The following is a 16,082-nucleotide window of genomic DNA, read 5'->3' as shown; positions in this document are numbered from 1 at the left end:
TCGGTGCACTTGCCGCCGACTTGGAAACAGCTGCGATGTTGGTTTGACTCCATCTAATGAAAAGAGAGTCCATCGCTATTACAGGTTTTTCTTCATACTGACGCGTGTGCACATGAACTGAGAGTGACTGAGAGGGAACGCGGTACTGAGAATAATATCTGGTCCTGCGAGAGAGTTATTGACAAGGGAATGGTGAAAACTGCATAATATGGAGCTTTATAAATCTATTCACTAATTAATAAATTGTAGGCTGTCAGATCAAGGGTGATGGGATGGGCGGGGCATATGGTACACATGGCAGAGACAAGAAGTGCAAATATTAAATCGGAAGACCTGAAAGGAAAAGGTCACTTGAGAGTCCTATGCGTTGCTGGGATAATATTAAAATGAATCTTAGAGAGGTGGGGAATTAAGATGTGGCTTGTGGATGCGGATTAGAGGCGGGGTATTGTAAACACGGACATGAAACTTCATGTTTCATAAAAGACGAGACCCTTGATTACCTGGGCTACTGTTAAGTTCTCAAGCAGGTCTTCGGCTCCATGGACTCAGTCTGTTTCTTTGTTACAGAAATGCCTGTTGAGATTCAATAGAAAATGACAAAGCTCTAAATGTGACTAATCTAACTAACTAACTAGACGGTTTACGGAACACGAAGTTTCATCACAGAACCAACCAAAGCCCTCCATCAGACCCTGCCCTCTGCCAATAAAATCCAGTCCCCCTCAACTCCTATGACCCATAGATCTCGCCTGAGATTATCCTCCCATCTACGTCTAGGTCTCCCCAGCGGCCTCTTCTCCTCAGGCTTTCCAAAAATACCCGGTGCACACCTCTCGCCCCATCCATGCATTTCACATGCCCCGCTCATCTCACTATTCTTGGAGCAGTTACCCTGAAGATGTAACTGATTTAGGCAATAATAATAAGTCATGCCGCTTGTTTGTCATAACAGGCATAAATTTAAATCTTCTTATACGTAAACATTAGGTATAAAATATCAATGTAATCCATAAAGTCTTAGATGCCTCTACACTGATGAACCGATTGAAGAAAATTGCAACAAAAATATACCATATAAATTGCGTGACCTTTGATACAGAACCAGACAGCTAACAAATAAATTCTGGAAAAAGAACGCTACACCTTTTCATAAGCATAAAATTTTCGAGTTCTTCTCTCTCTGTAGAACTAAAAGTGCTTAAGAGCCTACTAGAGTAAGGACTTTCCTGCCTAAATTACAAATTTATATACACTAAAAGCACAAAATGTAATTTAAATTTATCAATTAACGCGAGAATTACAGTTGGGAACAATCACAAAAGATCTAAGTTGTTCTAACGCATGCGTAGATCACTACTCACACACTGCAATGTGCAAGATATTCCATGAAAAGTCGATTGGTACTCGGTTCGTCAAAAGATAGCCCACTTCTTTTACAGAACCAGAAGGTTCATTATCGTGTTCAGAAAGCCCGCCACCAGGGTCTATCCAGGGCCAGTTGCAACCAGTTCGCCCCATCGAGTCCTATCTCCCTAAGGTCCATCTTAATGTTATCCTCCCATCGACGCTGAGGTTTTCCCAGAGGTCTCCTCCCTTCAGGCCTCCCAACCAATAACTTGTAAACTGCCCTCCCCGGCCCAACTCACCTAAACTACCATCCGGTGAGGAGCACAGGCCCTGGAGCTCGTCATGCATATCTCTTTATTATCTGTCCCACTCCCGTTTTGGGTCCAAACATCTTCCTCAACACTCTGTTCTCAGAGACTCTCAGTCTATGTTCTTCCCTCACAGTGAAAGACCACGTTTTGTAGCCATAAATACTTTGCACTCAATAATAGTAAAAATTCCAAGGATTGAATCTGTTGATGTAGGGAGATAGTAAAAGGGAGATTCATCGATAATTAGGCTTCTTAAACCGAAATAATAATACGTCACAGTTCCCTAAAACGCTTTAATAATGTCGATATATCAAGAGAAGTAAAGTTTTGGAATTATTATTCATAATATATACCCCACTTCCTAGCATCCATAAACCTTTATTAAGATTCTGGGCTACGAAACACGTTTTATTCCTGTAAAATTGTAAAATGTTAATTGCCTCCTGGAATATTATTTTACTATCAATGATGCCGTGAACAAACAGAAGTCAATATAACATTACTTGAAATTGTGTTAAAAAAGAAGACAAGACTAATTCTCTTACACGAGTTCACAAAAATGCAGATGAAAACACGTAAATGTGAATAATAATAATAACAATTAGGAATTCCTTACCTCAAAGTTTTTTTCAAGAGGAAGAGACCACGATGTCCACGGGAAATGACCAATTTAGTCAAAAATAAAATGGAGAGAGTGAGGGCAGTATCACAGATTTCTTAATAATTCTTATATAAGATAAATACTTATGGTATTCTAAAAAGTTTTTAACAGCACAATATTATCTACTCTACGAAGCACTTTTTCTACAACCGATTCACTGCAAAGCTCTTTCCACAATGACGAAAGCAACCAACCAACCAACCAAAGAAGCTAACTGAGGGCAGAGGCCTGCGCAAGCGCAAGCATCGTCCCTACCTAGGTGAAACCATTCCTGCGCACAAGACGCATTGCTGGAAATGGTAATCGGTCGTAATATAAGAACGGAAATTTTGCTAACGCTAACGGGGTTTCGTCGTGGCGGGAGCCTCGACCATTCAAACTGGGATTTGTTGCTGCTGATGGGAGGTTATCCTGTCAGGCAAGTTGTCGAAGGAATTTGGTTGGTTGGGTCTCTGGGGTATGAACCCAGAGAGGGAGGGGCCGTTTCGGCTGAAGGCCTCTGCGGCATGGGGGGAAGATCACTTCAGCTGATGGCCTCCATGATCGGGGGGAAGGGTGGCGGGCCGTGCCCCTATTAAGTTATACCCTGGCATTCGCCTTACAACTGAGGAAAGCACGGAAAACCTCAGTCAGGGTAGCCGAGTAGTCTAACCACTCGTTGTGCTGACTTGGCCGTCTTTTGGGGATGGCTTCGGCTGGCCTGCTGAACATCAGTCGCCCTCGGTTGCCCTTGGGTGAACTCTGGCAGCCCTCATTCGGCACGAGTGTCTTCCGAGTTGCCGAACTAAGGGGTTCCCCACACCAGCTAACCTCGAGTCAAACCTCTCAGTTAGTGCTCTGATGTGGTCGGCAAAGAAAGGGACCCCCAGATCCTCATGTATTTGCCTGTTACTAACGTACCAGGGCGCGTTAGTAACAATTCGAAGACACTTGGATTGCAGAACTTGCAGCTTCTGGACGTGGCTGTGGGCAGCTGACCTCCAGATCGGGCATGCGTAATCCATTATGGGACGGATGAGCTGTTTATAGAGTAGTACACCGTTCCTGATTGACAGGCCACTTCTCCTATTGATAAGCGGGCCTAGCACACCTAATCGTTGCGCTGCCTTCTTTCCCACTTGGTTGACGTGCGCCGACCAAGTAAGCCCGGCGTCAAGGGTGACCCCCAGATACTGCGCTGTTTTGACCCATTGGATCGGCTGTCCGAGGAACTGCACTGCTCGGGGCTGTTGGATGTGTCTTCTCGCGGAAATGAAGAGAACCGCGGTGCTCTTCGAGACGTTGATAGCAATCCTCCAGGCCCTGAGCCAGAGCTGAAGTCTACTGAGGTAGGTCTCCAGATACCTGACGAGAAGCGTTGGGCTACGGGACGTGACTACTAGAGCCGTGTCGTCCGCGTATTGTGCTAACTCGACGTGGCGGGACGGTGTGGGTATGTCGTTGACATACAGACTGAAGAGCACAGGGGAGAGAATTCCGCCCTGCACAACTCCAGCCCGCATGGTACGACGTGTGGACGTGGCCGACTGGAAGGATGTCTGGAATGTCCGGTCAGCGAGGTAGGAAGAGATGGTTTTTACCAAGTACGACGGGAAGTTGAGGACGGTCAGTTTGTATAGGAGGCCTTGGACCCAGACTGTGTCGAAGGCTTTGGCCACGTCCAGGAAAACCGCGCCGGTTAGCCGCTTCTCATCAAGGTTTCTGTTGACCCTTTCGACGAGGCGAGCCAGCTGTAACGATGTGCTGTGTCTGGGTCGAAACCCAAACTGCTCGTCGCGCAGCAGCCCGCGTTCACTGACCTCGTGTAGGACCCTCGTTAGTAGGATTTTCTCGCAGAGTTTGCCGACCGTGTCGAGAAGACTGATGGGTCTATAGGAAGAAGGTAGCGTGGGGTCCTTCCCCGGCTTCAGTATGGACACCACTCGAGCGTGTTTCCATGCCGAGGGGAAGTGTTGCCTGCGAAGGACCGCGTTGAACACTTTCGTGAGAAAGGTTACCGCGCGTCGTGGGAGATGTTTCAGGACCCTGTTCGGTATACCGTTGGGGCCCGGAGCCTTGCCAAGCTTGAGTCCCTTGATGGCCTGGGCGACCTCCGATGGACTGGTTAATTTTGGTTCATTTACAGGGGCATACTCGTATGCTCGCATCGCCTCGTTAACCATGTCAATTGTAGTCAGGTCCGACGGGTAGTCTACCGGCTGGAACTGGACCTCAAGGCTGTCGGCTAGGGCTTCTGCCTTCTCGGGGTTCGAGAGAGCCAGTCCTCCCATCACTAAGAAGGGGGGCGACGGAGTGGGGACTCGCATCACACGCTTGGTCATTTTCCAAAGCGACTGGTCCTCGCAGTCCAAGGATTCGAGCGTGTCGCTCCACTGTTCGTTCCGCCACTCGTTGAGACGATAGGTCACCGACCTCTGGAGTCGATTGACCTGGGTCTTAAGAGCGGGGTCTCTTGTGACCTGCCATCGCCTCCTCAGCCGGTTCTTCAGGCGTATTTCATCTCGAATACTAGCGGGTAGAAGCGGTCGCCTGTCAATGCGGGGTCGAAGCTTGGGAGCGGACGCTGCTGTGGCTTCCAGGATAGCACTGGTCAGCTCCTCGACGCACTTGTCAATTTCTTCCTCGTCGTTTACCACGGGGTTCCCCGGTAGTCTGCTTTCGAGGCAAGCCTGGAATGCAGCCCAGTCCATTCTCGCGAAGTCCGGGCGATCAGGCAGGTTTTGAAAGGACGATCGGCACGTGGTGTCGACGAGGACGGGCAGGTGATCTGAGCTGAGTGCGGGGCAGACAGTCAGGTGCACCGGTAGGACGAAGTCCTTGATGAGGACAATATCAAGGACGTCAGGTGTGGCGTTGTGTGTGTAGGGAGCCGTGGTTGGAGAATCCGGCCCGTAGATGAAGCAGGAATTTCTGTTGGCGTAATCACGCAGGAGCGAGCCCCTAGTAGAGATAAGGCTAGAATTCCAGTCCGTGTGTTTCGCGTTGAGGTCACCAGCCAAGAGGACCGGGAAACCCCCGCTCAAGCACTCGGTCAGGTCCGACTCTATCCATGGCCGGGTGGGTGCGAGGTATGCCGCCACTAGCTTGACTTTCCTGGTTGCCAGTACCAGGTGAATGGCGGTTGCTTCTAGTTGTTGTAGACCCGATACCGGCACAGGGTAATGATCAATGCCCCTGCGGACAAGGATCGCTGTGCCACCCCCTAGCGTCGGGCGGTCCGTACGGTGGCAAACGTAGTTCGCGAACCTCAAGGCCCGACCCGACGTGAGGTGCGTCTCGTTCAGGAGGCAAACATCGACTCCGTAGTCACCGAGGAACTGCTCCAGCTCCAGCTTCCTGTCGCGGACACCGTCGGCGTTCCAGTAAGCCAGCCGCAAGGCCTTGCTACCGTGTCCTCTAGGCCGTGCAGTCATTGTCGGCCATGAAGAGGAGAACGGTTTTGAGGAGGGCTCGCGGACGAGACCCCCCGGGGGGGAGTGAATGGATCGCGGCGAGGAGACGTCGTGTCAACTCAATGCAGACCCGTGGTGAGAGGGTTTCCAGGATATCTGAGATGTCCTGGAGCGGTGATTGACCCTTGGGTGGGGTGGGGTCAGTCTTCTTGAGAGCAGGTGCTGTGGGATTTGCCACCGGCGCCACAGGACGAGCGGGCTTGGCACGGCCGCCCTTGGGGATAGTCTGCCGCTCAGTCTGTACAATGGCTCCAGTTGGCGTTGGGGCGGGGTTCTTCATAGCCGCAGCCTTGACGACGCGGCCACCACGGACCACGTGGTTCCACCCAGGGCCCAAGTTCTCCTGCTCGAGGGAAGGCTTAGCTAGCGCCGATTTGGGCGCTGGCAGGCGCGTGGAGACGTCGTCCTTTCGGCCGCGATCCCCTTTCGCACGCTGTGCAGCGGCCGTCTTGGCTTCCTTCCACTTACTGCAACCTCTATAGTTCGCAGTGTGGTTGCCTCCGCAGCTGCAGCACTTAAGTTGTTGCTTGGGGGTGGCACACGACCCGGATGGGTGAGCGTCCCCGCAGGCCACGCACCTGGGTGCATAACCGCAGTTCCGCTGCGTGTGCCCGAAGCGTTGGCACCGTTTACACTGCATGGGCCCCTTTGGTGCAACATATGTTTCTACCTTGACCCGCAGACCGCAGATCTCAGTAAGGGAACGCACTTTCGCCACGTCGGGGCCTCGTGCTATCGACACTATAAAGTGTGGCGTAAGGGGACGGTCACCGTCCTGGTCCATGGCCCGGCGCCTCGATCGCAGTTGCATGACCCCCTGCACAGCAATGTGCATGGCGGCCAGCTCCTCGCGTACCTCGGCCTCAGGCATGCGCACTCCCAGGTTTTTAATCAGCAGGCGCACGCACCGATCCTCAGGGAGGGAGAATGTGTGAAAACTCACACCCTCGCCCTCATCGAGGGACCGCAGGACCCTGACGGTGGCCCGGAACCCGTCGGCGGTCTCAGGCACAAGAGCCAGAAGGTCTCCCTTCATCTGCGCCACGATCCCGCAGGCCAACTCCGCGCGAATCCTATGCAGGAAGCTGCGTACGTCCTTCACCCCAGAGACGTACACCGGGGTTTTGTTACGGCGCTCCCCCGGAGCCGTTTTGTCCACTTGAGCGTTGGAAGAAGAAGCGGCGTCAGATGACACACCAGTGAGCGGCCCGGACAGGTCCCCAGTCACCTCCATCGAGGAAGAGGGTCCCGGCTGGGAGCCGGGTCCCTTGGCTGAGGGCTGCACTGTCCTGCTCATGGAAGCGGTGGATGATGTTGCTGCTACCGACGGTCCATCGGGCCGATGAACTTTTGCCGGTGCCGGCAGAGAAGGTGACTGGGCTCCGGACAGTGGCCCGGGCGTCGGGCGCCTGGATGCGGGTTCCAACGAACCGCTCGAATTGGACAAGTCCAACTCTTTGGCTTTCCTCTTGCCAGTGTTGGCTCGAGTAGGCCCTCCGACCACGGTCGTAGCTGCTGTATTTAATGCTGCTGCCACTGCTGCCCGCTGTCTTTGCTTTTCCGCCGCGATGGCGTCCAGGATCTGCTTCTGGACCTGTTGGAACACTTCAGGGAGGTGGGCCTTCAGAAAGGCCAGCTCACCTCCTTCCATGTCTCTCAAACTTTGTTCAATTGTAAGAGACCACGACGTCCACGTCACAGATTTCTCAAACTTTGTTCAATTGTAAGAGACCACGACGTCCACGTCACAGATTTCTTAATAATTCTTATATAAGATAAGCACTTTCTATTTTCTAAAACGTTTTACCAGCACAAAAGCTCAACTCCCGAAGCCGCATCCACTCACTCGTCGTCGGAAAGCAACCAACCAACCAAAGAAGCTAACTGAGGGCAGAGGCCTGCGCAAGCGCAAGCATCGTCCCTACCTAGGTGAAACCATTCCTGCGCACAAGACGCATTGCTGGAAATGGTAAACGGTCGTAATATAAGAACGGAAATTTTGCTAACGCTAACGGGGTTTCGTCGTGGCGGGAGCCTCGACCATTCAAACTGGGATTTGTTGCTGCTGATGGGAGGTTATCCTGTCAGGCAAGACAAAAAATTACAGGATCTAAGGTCACACAGCCGAAAATTTTCCAGGGTTCCAGTCTCTCTTAAGATGATAAAGGAAAATATTTTTTGGCTTTATCCATCGTCCAATACCAAACACCAATGTAAACGACGTTTCGGAGACTGGGGCCTTTCTCCGTCCCACACAAAACTAGCATCACGATCGACTATGGCCGCCGCCAGATACGGAGTGTTTCGGATAAGCATTCGCGGACAGCCGACAAGGGGTGATTCTCCGACTTGTGGGTTGTCGTGGGGTTAACAATTGGCGACCGTGAGAATAAGAAACTGTTCCGACGTTTTGTGCGTGGCTTCTGACTGGGACGGAATATTTGCAACGACCTAAGCTGGACTAAGCGCACTCAGAGATAAAAGACAAATGACTTGTTCTTATGTTCATTTGCTCTTTAACGCGCTGCATGCAAAATAAGCATATGTCTATGTTGGCTAATATATGATAGGTGGGTATTATATTTTTCATATATGCCTAAAATTTGGACTTGACAATTTTATAGTTGTATTTTGTGTCTTATATTAATCCACAGTTCGTTCCAGAATCTCTTTCTTTTGTCAATTTTAATAAAGAACATTGTGAATTAGTACGCCGAATTCCGCTGGGCTGACACAAATCTAATTACTCCTTAAAAGGGCTTGCAGTGCACTGTGTTCACGCCAGATTTAATAAAGAAATGTTGGCTGATTTGGTTATTGGGTCAGAGGGACAGGTCCGTATGCAGCTCGTAAAAGTAATGCGTAAAATAAATTTCACTGCCTCATTTCATTTGTGATCTTAAAATCTGTGTTCCATACAGCGTTCTTTCACGCAGGCGAAACCTTTCCAACTAAAATCAATATTATTGTGCGGTAGCGGATGCACTCTATGGAGTACTCTTGGTACTATGAACAGAGGAGGTTTCATACTCGTTGTGCCATCTCCAGGGGAAATAAAGAAGTTCAACCGGTTTTGGTAGCTCTATCAATAAAGTGAATCAGCATTATGACCTACTTTACTCCGAGTTTCCGAAATTTGACATTTTAGACTCCCAGATTCTTTTGACTGTATAATCAGTGAAGTTTTGCCTAGAATTAGGGAGTTTAATCCTGAAACGATATTTAGGGATAGAATGTGCACGCTGATACTCCAGAGACCAAAGCAAGTTGCTTGTGCTTCTAAATGTCGTACAAGGGAATGGTTCAGTTGGTCAGGTCAAAAGGCGCTTGCAAGGCTGTGAAGGACTTGATAAATCACACACCCAATAAATACTAAACAGGAACCAAGGAGCATAGGACTTAGATCAACCTAAGATGTTCCACACTTCTGTGACAGTTACAGTGCACAGATTTGTAGATAGTTTTATCAAATGCATTTCGTGAGCTGTTTGAGTTCTGATATATGAGCCTGTGTGTGTCAGGCATTTCTGAAGTCTTTCCCAGTCTTACCAGCGTCTGGCCCACAGACTTCATTGGGATCCACCAGGAAATACCACAGTGCTGCTGTCATGTGTGTGTATGGCGGAATAATTTTAAACTGCACATTCCAATTTTGGACACATTTTGTGCAACCTTGTACAGTGTATTGGCAGCTCATATTTACCCATCAAAGTACGTGTATCTCAGCCCTCGTGCCTAATGTCCGCAAATGCCTCAAAACAGTGAAGGAAGCCTTGGGGTAAAAACTTGCGTCGTTAAATAAACCATGAATAAATAAAAAATCAAGGCTTCTATAACCACACAAAATCAGCAGATTAATTCGGAAACACCCGGTAGCTTATGGGCCTCATCATTAAACGTGCGTCGTTTAATACGCCCGTAAAATTACCCCAGAAACCAACATCCTAACAGAGACTCGAACCGAGGACTGTTTTCGTGTCCGTGACCTTAGACCCTGTAATTTCCTCTCCGAAACGAAAGAATTTTGCCTTGGCGTCGATTTCTTCTCGTGGGTGCTTTCCCGTCAACAGAAATCATCTTCGTCGGGTCTCGAACTCAGTGTCGAGGCCTTCGTTTCCGAAATCTCCTCTTCGAAGCAAAAAACTCTGATCCCTTCTTCTGTCTCGCTTAGTTTCGGAGCCAAAGGAACCGCCCTTGAAGGAAATCGAACTCAGGACACTTTTCCCAGAGTTCTTACCTTCCTGCGTTCTTTCACTATTCAAAATGAATAATCGGGATTCGAAGGAAGGAAACATTTTCCCTGTCGCAGGGGCGATGAGTTCAACAGCGCCCGGGGCCCTCAAAAACCGTCTTTAAAATTAAAAAAGAATAAAAAAAACACGACGTTATTTTTAAACAAGGGCAAATTAAACTGCAAAATTTACTTCAAGCCTCGTTTCATTACTTTTAAATTAATTTTCTTTTACACAAAAAATATTTAATATTAATAATTGACTTCTTACATTTATGATGGAATGTCAAAAAATTATAACTTGGAGTAATCCAATTTGTATTTCTGTAACTACAAAGAATGTGTAAATATGAAACGCTGGTGTTGTTATAAAATACGAACACGTGCAACAATCTCGGCTGGCATGCCATAAGGTTCATTTCTCAGTCCTTATGCACGCTAGAATGAACCGTATTGCACTCTCTCTACTGACTGTTGCGTCGTAGGTTACGTCTGCTTTGTTGTGTTGGTATAAATAGCAGGCAACAATCGGATTTCGTCATTCTGGAACGAATTGTGCTGCGAAGAGGTTGTCGATAAAGTGCTTATAGATACGTTTGTGCTGAATTATTTAGCAAAAACCTTTCTGATTTAGTAACAATTTTGTGACAGTGTCTCGCACTCCTTCGATTAAAAACATTCCCTTCGCTAGACGCTCATCAACTGCTGATGTTGTCTGCTGGGGCGTGCATGTGTTTGTAAGGAAGATGGCTTCCCGTAATCACATTTTACGAAATTATATTTGATTTGATTTATTTAAATTATTATAACAAACATCTGATGCATTCAGTAGTAATTTTTCTTTGTGCATTAACGTCCTATGCACTCGTGTGTTGTTTGATAATCTCTTTCTTTGTTACCTTTTCATCTTGATTGTTGTGTTCGTCTCGCGTGCTGTAACTGTAATTGGCTATTGAATTTTTATTTGTAATTTTCTGTGGCATCGTGAGGATTGGTATGCAATTGTTAAACATTGTTGTTGTGCTCCAAATACTGTCTGCATTTATGGTAAATAGTTCAATTTCTACAGCAATTCGAAAAAACTCGTGAATTAATTTCGTAACTCTTTTAATCCGAAGATGTCATTCACACTATCCCCCATATTACTGCTACAATGTCTTTCTTTCTTCAAGGTCTGGACGTTAAAATCCAGTAATGGCTCCCGGCTTCAAAGAACTGCTAGAGGAGGTGGAGTGTCCAGTGTGTACGGAGTACATGCTAACACCAATCACCATGTGCGTGAACGGGCACAGTACTTGTTCCACCTGCAGAGAGAAACTTCTGACCTGTCCATTCTGCAGGCGCCCATTTTCAAGAGCCAGGAACCTACTCGCAGAAAATTTGGTTAGAAAAATGAGGTTTCCCTGCCGACACTCAAAAAGAGGATGCAGAAAGACATTTTATCCGCAGGGTGCAAGGACACACGAAGGAGAGTGCGGTCACCGTCCGATTAAATGCCCTTTCTCTTCTATCGCGAGTGTAGAATGCCCCTGGGAGGACAATTTGAGCAAGGTCAAGACCCACATTCGCAAAATTCATTACCTACCAAGTGACAAGACACGAGAAACAGCGACGCTGAGTGCAGTTATTAATTGTAACGACCCAAATAGTTGCGATCGTCACGAAGCCATGTTCGTTTTAGGCGAGACGTTCTTCATGACGACCAGAATTAAGCAGAATAATGTTTACCTTCTTCTTTGCCACGCGGGCCTACGGAACATACCCAGCTACAAATATGCAGTTTCAATTAGAAGACGGGATGGCCGAGTCGTTTTTTCCGCGTGTAATAAAACAGCAAACTCTTTTCAGGACGATGTGGTAAAAATGTTCCAAGTAAAGGAGTGCGCTGTTTTCACACAGAAACAGTGGGGGAAATGCACTGATAAAGACAAGTTGTTTTATAAGTTAATAATATCCAACAATTGACAACAATAAATGTCCAACGACCGGCCTGATGACACCGCCACAAATATTATTAGATATCTATGTGGCATTTATTAAAATCAAGTATATTTTTCCATATTAATTTGTAAAGATGTAGGCAATAATGTATATTTAAAATTTGTTATTGTATATTAATAAATTTTCAATCGCTGTTGTTAAATTTATTTGTTCTTATGCTCCCTGCGCATTTATTTTTAAGCACCTCAAACACTCGAATGTCCCGTATTTTGTATCGAGGGCATTTGCTTAATCTGCTATACAGTGTAAAACTGTGGGATGTACGCCATGCCAGAAAGGCGTACATAGAGATACAGACAGTTACATTTGAAAGTATGAACACTAATAATGCACATTTGTCGAACAAAATAAGCGTAAGAATTTAGTAAGTAAGTTTTAAATAATTCTTTATACGCCATGTTAGCATGATGCCTTCTGTATGAAATATTTTTAACCCGAACAGATTTTCTATAAACAGGAGTGAAATTATATTAACATTTAACTCACATTTGATGGTTCCAGTTGCATTCATGAACAGTAATAATGCACTTACTGGTTTATAATAGTTTCATTTGAATAAGCGAGAATGAAGGAGAACGAAATGTTGGTATAATCTGTGGTTAACGCGATGTTTGCTAACCAATAGCACAAATGCAGGATACGAGGTGCGATCGGAAAGTTTCAAGACTGCGCCTATAAAACCCGTACACTTATCTCAGGTATTAAATTCATCCATCACCCTCGAAGTAGTTCCCCTGGGAGTGAACACAACGATCCCAACGCCGCTGCCAAGCCTGGAAGCATCCCTGGAAATCTTTTTTTGTCAGCCTGTCAAGCACCATCTGCGATTCTGCCTGAATCGCTTCTATCGTCTCAAATCTCCTTCCCTTTAGCTGAATTTTCATCTTTGGGAAGAGGAAGAAGACACACGGAGCTAAATCCGGCGATCAGGCAAGATCTTTGAGCTCCTGACAAACGAGAAGTCGATTCTGCTTCTGGTCCTCAGACAGGAGCCTTGGCACAAACTTGGCTGCGATGCGTCGCATGTGGAGTTCTTCCTTTAGAATAAGCTGACAGGTCCCATAGCCTATCCCAACAATGTCGCACAAGTCGTTGATGGTACGACGTCGATCTTCGTGAATGGCCTGCCGAATCTTCGTAACATTTTCGGGCGTTGTGCTCGAAGATGGTCGTCCAGAACGCTCGTCATCATCGACAGAGGTTCGGCCATTTTTAAAACGTGAATGCCACACAAAAGTTTGTGCACGACCCATTGCGGACTCCCCAAATGCTTGCTTTAGCATTTCATAGGTTTCCGTAGCCGTTTTGGCGAGTCTTTGGCAAAATTTGATGCACACGCCATTCCGAAATCGCAGGAGGGTCGGTGTAATGCACTACCAAAACGCCCGTAACTAAGAAACAAATGCTAATTCGATGATGCCGGCTGGCACACTGATTCACTATGAATGTAGGCCGCACCCCCTAGCGGCAGAAGCTCGTACTACATTCGGTTCGCCCTCTATTGACACAGTCTTGAAACTTTCCGATCGCACCTCGTATAGGACTTTTTCATACTTTTGTATAATATTATCATACCATACATCAGTAGAATTGTCATCGAGATTTTCTTGTTCCATCTGTTTCAGTGTTTTTCTACACTTTTGTCTCTCGTGAGGCCAACAAATCTGCTTGATTCCGACATATGTTGCCTCATCAAGTGCCACGCTGCTTCCTGGCTACTCATCTCCACGCTATTTAAGACACTCAAACTCACCTTCTTCAACAGTTCACAGTAGTCTTGGTCGGGGTAATCTTGTTGCAGCTGAATCATTTGTCTATGCAAGTTGCTTATGCCTCGGTTCGTCTTATTCACATACTCCACAACATAGGAAGCACATGAATATTCTTCAATTATGAATTGTAGGTCCATATTGGAATTCAAGATTTCAGCAATCCAAGGATTAAATTAGAAACTCTCCCTTGGACATAACACAAATGTTTAATGGCCCTTCCATCCATTACGTCAGATCCCGACGGAATTAAAAGCTTAAACTCATTACAAATGCAAAGAACGGTTAGTTACTTAATTTAAATGTATTTTAGTGCTTATTGACGTTAGTAATCGCCCCTGCCCTAGAAATCCACTAGACGTTTTCTAATAACTAACTGAGTGGAGCGGAATCCTTCTTAAGAAGATAATTTTGCTCAACCAATCAATAAATTCTTCACCTTCTATGAAAGCCGAATTTCCATTAATGTGTTCACAAGAACTTGCTGCTTCGTCATATTCTAAGACAAATGAATTCCTTGCACATTATTTTAAAACCCGTTTTAATGTTATCCTGCCATCTACGCCTACGTCTACATATTTCTCATTTTTCCTACGTGCCGACCAGTCTGACTCACCTTTACTTGAAACCTCGTGGTTTATACTTCAGAATCCCAAAATCCATCAAACCAGCGCATGTACCACTCTTGCAGTAAGAAGTTATTGAGCGCTGCGCGGTAAGAATTTGACAAATCGTTAGAGAACCTCTGAATATCTTGTCCGTGTCAGCGATGCAGAGGGACCAGGAGGATCGAGGAGGTAGCGCGAGTTTCAGTTATTCATGGAACGTTCTATAAGTTACAGACTGCGTTAAAATGTTAAATTATGTAGAATATTAAATTAGGAAATGGAACGTTGAATATAAATGACGATGTCTGGTCTCCGGAGCAGTTCGTATTATGCAGAATCTTACTTTGTCCTCGGACTTTGGCTGTGAAGACAGGACATTTGAAAGTTCTTTTTTCCCGATGATTGATGACTCTGATCGATTTGCTTCTATTTTCGCACGTGACTTAATATTTATTCCATCTTTTATTCTTCAGGATTTGACACTGTTAAAGCAGAAAACACCGCACATCCCTGTAAATGTTTTTGTCAGTAGCAGCTCCAGTACAGCGAAATTTATGTTGGACATTGGCCATTGTACGAGGTATAAAGAGTGAGATGGTCCTACTCCCTCTTTCAGGTGATTGGCTTTTAATTATACTGGCATCTTTTTATAGTTTTCATTGAACTCAAATGTTTTTCTTCTTTTGTTACTAAATACCGACAATAAAGACGCTATGTAATAGTTCTTAAAATAGCCCTGCTTCAAATTGTACCGACTCTTTCAAAATCACAATCCAGGAAATGTTAAACTCGTAAGTGGTAAGAGAATGTAACGACGTGTACATTTGGTGATTTGCAATATTCCAAATAGCATTCAAATAAAATGTGTTTGAAGAGCTAGAAGCAGATGGAAGGATAGGATGAACAGGAATCTCAGGGAAGTAAGGCATGTGCTTGGATTGAGCTGGCTGAGGTCCGTGTCCATTGCCGGATTTTGGTTCTTATCGGCATTGAACCTTTGAGTTCCCTTACCATAATGTTAATACGAAGTGTAATTAATATTAATTAATTAATTTTAAAGAAGTGGCCATTAACTGAAAAGGTTAAGGCAACTGATCCATGTAAGTAGTCGACGTTTGTGGCTTTTGTTCGCATTTAGAAAGTAAGATATCGTTTTTGTCTATGAATAATTTCTAATACTCCTAACTGTATACTTTCTTAAGGCTTGAGGCTGCTGATAACATTTACGGACAACACAAAGTCGCTGCTGTGTCATTTTGTGTAGCCCAAGTCAGAGGCAAAAGCAGGTCCGACCACATCTGTCAGTGTGAGTTATTTTTGTGTATCTTCTAGACACTCGCTTGTCTTCTCAGAGTTTCTATTCTTTAAGTGACACACAGACGAGCACTCTGAACTTCTCTCTCTTTACGCTTCAATAGACAGCCATCACAAATATTCCTAGAACACTTTTAGAGTCTTCGACGAAAACAGTGCTCACACGAATATGTGGATTTAAGAGTGCGGATAAGTCGACGGAGGAATTATGACATGAGCGGGAAATGAAATTCAGCGTAAATTTTTATCGGAAAAGCTAGGAAAAAGAGAATAGTTTACAGACCTAGTGTGCATGAAATGATAATATTAAAATTTCCACAAGCATTATCTTGTGTCACTCAGTCATTTGTCAGTTATAAGATAATTGGATGAATGTTTCAAGGCG

The 16,082-nt window shown here is 45.9% G+C and overlaps 1 protein-coding gene across 2 annotated transcripts in view; it reads left to right on the top strand.

The window, feature by feature from the left end:
• The window catches only part of LOC110835880 (protein madd-4-like), a 123,887-nt gene extending 112,343 nt beyond the window's left edge, over positions 1-11,544 (top strand). For both annotated transcript variants that reach the window (XM_087356797.1, XM_087356796.1), the window contains one exon: positions 11,178-11,544. In XM_087356797.1, the coding sequence (XP_087212923.1) occupies positions 11,178-11,393 (216 nt within the window). In that variant the 3' untranslated portion in view covers positions 11,394-11,544. The remainder of the gene's footprint in view (positions 1-11,177) is intronic.
• The last annotated feature ends 4,538 nt before the right edge of the window (positions 11,545-16,082 follow it).

This window comes from Zootermopsis nevadensis, unplaced genomic scaffold, assembly GCF_977971745.1.
Source record: "Zootermopsis nevadensis isolate Lab colony 2312 unplaced genomic scaffold, Znev_1.0 Znev_ptg000028l, whole genome shotgun sequence".
In the NCBI taxonomy this organism is placed as follows: domain Eukaryota; kingdom Metazoa; phylum Arthropoda; class Insecta; order Blattodea; family Termopsidae; genus Zootermopsis; species Zootermopsis nevadensis.
Note: the sequence above shows the minus strand (reverse complement) of the source record. Positions and strands in the feature narration are given on the sequence as shown.